The following is a 6980-nucleotide window of genomic DNA, read 5'->3' as shown; positions in this document are numbered from 1 at the left end:
CTCTTTCCCCCTGTAATAGGTCCACTGTATCAGCACTGAATTCACACTGCGCAAGGGTGGCGGGGAGAAAGGGGTCCCCTTCCGCATACAGGTGGACACCTTCCGGCCTAACGAGAAGGACGAACATGTGGAACACCTGCACTCAGCCAGCTGCCTGGTGAAAGTCTTTAAGGTAAAGGTGTCTAACCTTGCTTCGCTTTGCTCGCTCAGGTTGCCATAATTGCTGGGGGGAGGGAATTCCTACGGGGAGGGGAGGGGAGGGGGGTGCGTGTGATGAATGAGTGGGAGCCTCTTGCTTTTAGGAGCCATAACTTTCCCTGCAAGATGTACCTCCTCTTTCTTTCCCAGGGAGAGGCATCCTTGAAACTTTTGGTGCCAGCTTAAGCAGTAGATAACCAACCCATATATTTTCCCATTAGGTTGACATAGCAACGCTAGGCGGGGTGAGTGTGATGTGTACATGTAGAAAAGGGAGAGGACTATGTTTGAGTTACCTATATTAAGTATATGTGTGCCAAAATTTCTAGTTCTAACACAAATGATGTTCTGGTTCATGCATACATCTCAATAAACATATCACTGCCAAGAGAGTGTTGTTGAGAGTAACTTGACCGGGAGTCTGACAAAAGGTTCCTGGTGGGAGCTGGGAATCGAACTCGGCCCCTGGGGTTCAGGTTTTGTTGCATGAGAACCCCTGCACTGCTCATCTCTCATACATCCGGGTCGCTCGAGGCTGAGCGTGGGAACAAACAAGAGCCATTACTCCCTAGAGACTTACTTCCGTGTAAGTCAGGCCAGTGAACTGCTGAGGAGCAGCTGATCTGACAGCTCTTCCAAGGCCAAGAGAGCTGGGAAGGGGGCCTTTCTCTTGGATGATAGACAGTGTACAGGGAGGTTCTAAATAGAACATATTCCTTTTAAAAAGCTGAGCCAACATACTGCTACCCCATTACGGTGAATTCCCCTGAGACAGTTTCTTCCTTTTATGCTTTCTCCCCCTGCCAGGCTTGCCACCTCCGGGTTAGGAAATACCTGGAGATTTGGGGGGGGGGAGCGTGGGGAGGGGCGGGGTTTGGGGAGGGGGAGGGACTTCCGTGTGGTACGAGGCCACAGAGTCCGCCTCCAAAGCAGCCGTTTGCTCCAGGGGGGACTGATCTCTGTCGCCTGGAGACCAGTTGTAATCGCAGGAGATCTCCAGTCACCACCTGGAGGCTGGCAACCCTCAAATATGCAACTCCTGACAGAAGACCATTGAATTGGGCCGTATCAGGGCTTTTCCGTGGTGGTATTCCCTGCAGTGACTCAAGTGGTTAAGACGCTGAAATGCAGGCTCTGGAAGGTCGGTAGTTCAGCAGTTCGAGACCCGAGTGTGCCGCATGACGGAGTGAGCTCCCATCTCTAGTTCCAGCTCCTGCCAACCTAGCAGTTCGAAAGCAAGAAATTGCAAGTAGATAAATAGGTACCACTTTGGTGGGAAGGTAACAGCGTTCCGTGCGCCTTGGTGTTTAGTCATGCTGGCCACATGACCACGGAAATGTCTTCGGACAGCGCTGGCTCTTCGGCTTGGAAACGGAGATGAGCACCGCAACCCTAGAGTCGGACTCGACTGGCTTTCGAGCAAAAGAACCTTTACCTTTATTCTCTGGTACTAAGTACCTTGGGGGGGGGTCGGCTCTCCCATGTCCTGAGAGGCAAATTGGTGGAAATTGGTGCAAACTTCTATCATCGTATTTGACACACCCCCTTTTTTCACAAATAAGGAGTGGGCGATAGACTTACTTTGATGGTGCTTGATCTCTTGCTCTGTTCTCCTTCTCGTGCTTGTGGGCCGGTCAGCAGGATCTACGCCCTCATTGAGCGTCCTTTGCTAATAGGAGCATTGCCAGGTTCCACAGCAAGTAACTTTTCACACACGTTTCCTAAGAAGCGTTATGCTTTCTTAGTGTACAAGACTGGTACCATGTCCACAGGATTATTGTTAGGAATAACCAGGGCTTTTTTTGTAGAAAAAGTCCAGCAGGAACTCATTAGCATAATAGGCCACACCCAGAAGCAGAAACTCATTAGCATATTAGGCCACACCCCTGATAGTACAGCTCATTAGCATATTAGGCCATGTTACCAGAAGTGTGGTCATCCAGCCACACCCACCTTTTGCTTCTTATTCTGTATACTTTGTTTGTGGTCAAAACCCATGGCTTTTTTGTAGCAGGAACTCCTTTGCATGTTAGGCCACACACCCCTAATGTAGCCAATCCTAATGAGTTTCTGCTGTTGGGTGTGGCCTATTATGCTAATGAGTTCCTGCTGGGCGTGGCCAACTTGGGAGCCAGCTGGAACTCCGTTCCTGTGCGTTCCTGCCCAAAAATAGCCCTGGGAATAACTAGAAGGCGGGAACATCCCAATACATATAGCTGGGCAAGACTATTAGCTAAGCAGATGAACTTCGAGCGCGCGCGTGGGACGACTCCCGGCGGGAGATTGCATAATGAGCGGGAGAGTCGCAGGGTTTCCTGAGAGCAGAAAAATTCACACCAAATGTGGACCCCACGCCCTCCCTACCTCACAAGGCCAGACTGCTAACGGCGTCTAGTTCCCACGGTCTCCCTGGCATGTTTACGGCAAGCTGCTGAGCTGCAAGCAAGCGGGAACAGGGAAGGGTAGACTACACAGAAATGGCAGCTAGCTGACAAGCAGAGGTGTAGCATCAACCATGCATTCATGCTCTACCATCCCCCTAAGGAACGGCGTGGCCCATGCACCTGAGCCACAAGGCAGAGGGAAAACTTTCTGGTTACCCCAACAACTTAAAAGACGTTCCCCTGTGCCCACGGCTGGGAGGAGGCCAGGAGACCTGTTTGTTATTGTCTCCAGATGGTAAATGGTAAATTGTGGGGGGCGTCATTGCCCCCAGGGTGGGAAGCCAATGGCTGCCCCACAATGCATGCTGTTTAACTCTCCCCCATGACATTTCTGCTCTCCGAGGTCTCTTGGACCTGACTTTTTGGCTTCCAGGACTCATAGTCCCCTGGGGGAGCCATTTGTTACCGGAAAAGGCTGTCATGGGGAGCAACGCTCCCTCTAAGCTGTGGAGTCCTGTGAGCAAAAATTCTACGTTGTGAGCTACCGGCACTAAAGTTGCGAGCCAGTGATTTGGCTACTGCATAAGTTCATTTGCTCTGGAGCCCTGAACGAAGACTAAAATGTGTGAGCTGAAGGCTAAAAAACTGTGAGCTAGCTCACACTCACTCTGCTTAGAGGGAACACTGATGGGGAGTGCACCCCCACCTCCCCCAGATTGGTCCTTCCAAATACGTCCATCACAGAGCTCCAGAAAGGCAGAAAGTTTAGGTAGTAGCCAGGGGTCATTTTGTAGAAAAAGAGGTGCAGGAGCTCATTAGCATAACTCATTAGCATAACTTATTTGCATATGCCACACCCCCTGACATCATCGGAAGTGTGTCAGAAGGCAACACCCACTGCTCAGGCTCCACTGGACTGTTTTGGCTTGCTAGCTATTGGGGGGGGGGAACGTGCAGATCTGTCCTCGCAGAGGAGGGAGAGCTTGTACCTGAATAAAACTTGGTCTTAAAGGTGCCACTGTACTGTTTTGGAGCAGGTGGGTGGGGGTGGGGCTCTGCAACTTACCTGGCTGCTTCTTGCTCTGACTGAGGGCTGCTGGGAGCAGGGGGTGGGGCTTGTTGCATGTGCCCGCCCCCCTGGGCTCCTTACTGCCGGAGCTCCGCTCCTGTGTGCTCCTGCGGGAAATGACCCCTGGTAGTAGCACATCTGATTCCCTGCCCACACCATGTGCCTTTTTCAGCCCAAAGGAGCTGACCGGAAACAGAAGACGGATCGGGAGAAGATCGAAAAGCAGTCCCTCCAAGAGCGGGAGAAGTACCAGCCTTCCTACGAGAGCACCATGCTGACGGAGGTGAGCGGGCCACGGCTTCCGGTCTCGGAGGCAGGGTTCCCAGGTCCCTCCCCCACCCAGCCGCTGGTGGGGGGTGGGTTTCCCAGATCCAGGTCGGGAAATTCTTGGGGATTTGGGGGTGGAGCCTGGGGAGGGGCCTCAGCGGCGTCCCATGCCACAGAGCCCTCCCTCCAGAGCAGCCATTTTCTCCGGGGGGAACTGATCTGTGTAGTCTGGAGACGAGGTGTAGTTCCAGGGGATCCCCAGGTCCCGCCCAGAGGCTGGCATCCCCAGGTGGGCCTGTGAGGCGCAGCTTCCAAGTTCTAACGTTTCTCTCCCCGGATCGACCCCCTTCTCCCCCTCGGCCTTCCCTCAGTGCCCCCCGTGGCCAGAAGCCTCCAGCAACCTCCACAGTCCTCCGGCCACCCCCGGCCTCATCTCTCCACACCCCTTCAAGTTCCAGACTCCTGAAAGGTAAGAACGCCCGCAAGACTCCCTCCTCTTGGTCCTCGGTCAGCCGGTCAGTCTAAGCCATGTCCCCTGTTCTCCTCGGCAGGGTCTGTTCCTCTCCCAGCTATGCCTCGGACAGCTCGTCGGAAAGCACGGCGGAGGTAAGACCACCGCCCTTCTCGGCTCAATCGGCACGCGCATCGGGACCGCCGTCGTTAGAACAGGGCCTGCCCCATCTTTCCTGCAGAGCCCCATGAGTGAGCGTACCGTGGAGGGATCCCCTTTGACTGCCCAAAAAGGCCGTGCTGGGGATCATCAGACCGGCATAGACAAAAAGCATGCGGGACAGCGGCTGTAAGGAGGAGAGGAATTGCATGAAAGTGCTTGGCTGGATCCAGCTGATTCTAGTCATTGTCATTCATTCAAATTCTGTGGCCTTCCACATTTCTGCCGAGAGCAAGGCCTGTAGGATGCTTCGAAGACATAAAGGTCGAATCTGCATTTGTCTTTCCCACCAGTGCCCCAGCCTTCTGACTCCATCTTAAAAAAGGCTGTCTGTATTTGCTTTCGTTTTCACACCTCAGCAGTGCTAGCATACTTTTGCAGATCAGCATATGTTTATCGCCCTCTTGTGGCGGCTCCACCGTCATTGCGCCCCTGCACCACTTTAAATCAGTCTTCTCCAAACAACTTTCAAACAAGCATAGAGAAAGACGGTGACACAGCAGCACGAGACTGATTTAAAAATGCAAATGCAGATTCGACCTAAGGCTGAGCGGCAGACGGTGGCAACATTATTCTAGTGTTACTCCCAGCTGTGTTCTGAGTAACCCTGTGGGTTTGGCTGCTCATGAACACATGAAGCTGCCTGATACTGAACCAGACCACCAAAGTCAGAATTGTCTACTCAGACGGGCAGCGGCTTTCCAGGGACTCAGGCGGAGCTCTTTCACATCACCTCCTACCTGGTGCTTTCCGCTAGAGATGCCGGGGATTGAACCTGGGACCTTCTGCATGCCAAGCAGATGCTCTGCCACTGAGCCACAGCCCCTAGGCTCCTAGGAACTTGGTCAAGCGTGCTTCCACGAGAGCTACAGCAATAGATGAGCCCGCCAGAAAAGTAGCTTGATGGTTGCTTCTCAAAACGTCCTGCAGAGTACAGCTGTATGAGAGCAGGTTTTAGGTCTGTGTTCTCATCTAATCACATTCTCCCTTAAAGGGACAACAGCAGTGACCACAGACCTCACTTGGTCCTATCTGAGCCAAGGGCTGAAACAGATGAGACCAACATCTCCTGTCTTGGTCTGCCCATACTATGCAAGAAGCGGTCTCAGGCAGCCTCAATTGGCCTCAGGGCCATGCAAGAAAGGGACAGGGTGTTTAATGGGTCGCTTCTTCTTTCCTTTCAACTGCTAATAGCTGAACAGAGAAGCCAGTTTTGGATAGCTAAACTAAATGGAGACTGAAGGGTTAAAACCCTTCTTCCTTCCCTGAACAGCTCTGAGGCAAATTGAGGCGACATGAACCTGCAGTTCATGCTTGACAGATGGGCCTGAGAAGTGGGATCCTTTTCTCATCAGTTTGAGCCCGAGTGTGCCCTTTAAGAGCTGACCCAGAATCTTGGCCGATGGGGTTCCAAAAAACAGGAACCTCTGTCAACCGTTGTCCCAGCATAGGGATCGACAACCAGTGGCCGAGGTGGACCTCAGATGGCAGGCATGGAGGTGCATGAGTGGGGGACGGCCAGCCAGCACGGTGTCGTGGTGGGAGCATCCGCACAGAATCTTGTAGACTTCGGTTCAGATCCCCACTCTGAAACGGACCTCGGACCAGAACTAACCTATCCAAGAGGATAGATCCAGGTGGTCAGCTGTGTTGGTCTGAAGCAGTACAACAAATTGATTGATTGATTGATCGATCGCATTTATATCCTGCCCTCCCCGCAATGCAGGCTCAGGGTGGCTCACAGGCAGTACATAAAATACAGTTAAAACCACATTAGGTAAAGGTAAAGGTTCCCTTGCTCGAAAGCCAGTCGAGTCCGACTCTAGGGTTGCGGTGCTCATCTCCGTTTCCAAGCCGAAGAGCCAGCGCTGTCCGAAGACGTTTCCGTGGTCATGTGGCCTGCATGACTAAACACCAAGGCGCCCGGAACGCTGTTACCTTCCCACCGAAGTGGTCCCTATTTATCTACTTGCAATTTCTTGCTTTCGAACGGCTAGGTTGGCAGGAGCTGGAACTAGAGACGGGAGCTCACTCCGTCATGCGGCAACTCGGGTCTTGAACTGCTGAACTACCGGCCTTCCACAGCCTGCAGTTCAGCGTCTTCACCACTTGAGCCACCGCAGCTCCTAAAACCACATTAAAACCATATAAAACAATTCCATTATTAATACAGTTTCATAAAGTGCAGAAGATAGTGACTCAAGATGGCTTATTTCAATGTCCTCTCTAAAAATCCTTCTGCTCCAGATCTTCCTGCGGCTCAGCATGGGTGTTAAAACCAAGGGCCAGGGCTCTATAATGGTGCCGCTACCCTAGCAGAAAGCCTGGCGGGAGAGCTCCGTCTTTGCAGGCCCTGCGGAGCTGCACAAGGTCCCGCAGGGCCCTGATCTCC

General features: G+C 52.7%; 1 protein-coding gene across 1 annotated transcript in view; it reads left to right on the top strand.

The window, feature by feature from the left end:
* LOC107112684 (transcription factor CP2-like protein 1) overlaps nucleotides 1–6980 on the top strand; it is a 49671-nt gene that overhangs the window by 24638 nt on the left and 18053 nt on the right. Inside the window, exons 6-9 of the mRNA XM_015413878.1 lie at nucleotides 20–172; nucleotides 3824–3934; nucleotides 4290–4387; nucleotides 4470–4524. Of these exons, the coding sequence (XP_015269364.1) occupies nucleotides 20–172; nucleotides 3824–3934; nucleotides 4290–4387; nucleotides 4470–4524 (417 nt within the window). The remainder of the gene's footprint in view (nucleotides 1–19; nucleotides 173–3823; nucleotides 3935–4289; nucleotides 4388–4469; nucleotides 4525–6980) is intronic.

Source organism: Gekko japonicus, unplaced genomic scaffold, assembly GCF_001447785.1.
Source record: "Gekko japonicus isolate JY-2015 unplaced genomic scaffold, Gekko_japonicus_V1.1 scaffold1407, whole genome shotgun sequence".
Classification (NCBI taxonomy): Eukaryota; Metazoa; Chordata; class Lepidosauria; order Squamata; family Gekkonidae; genus Gekko; species Gekko japonicus.
Note: the sequence above shows the minus strand (reverse complement) of the source record. Positions and strands in the feature narration are given on the sequence as shown.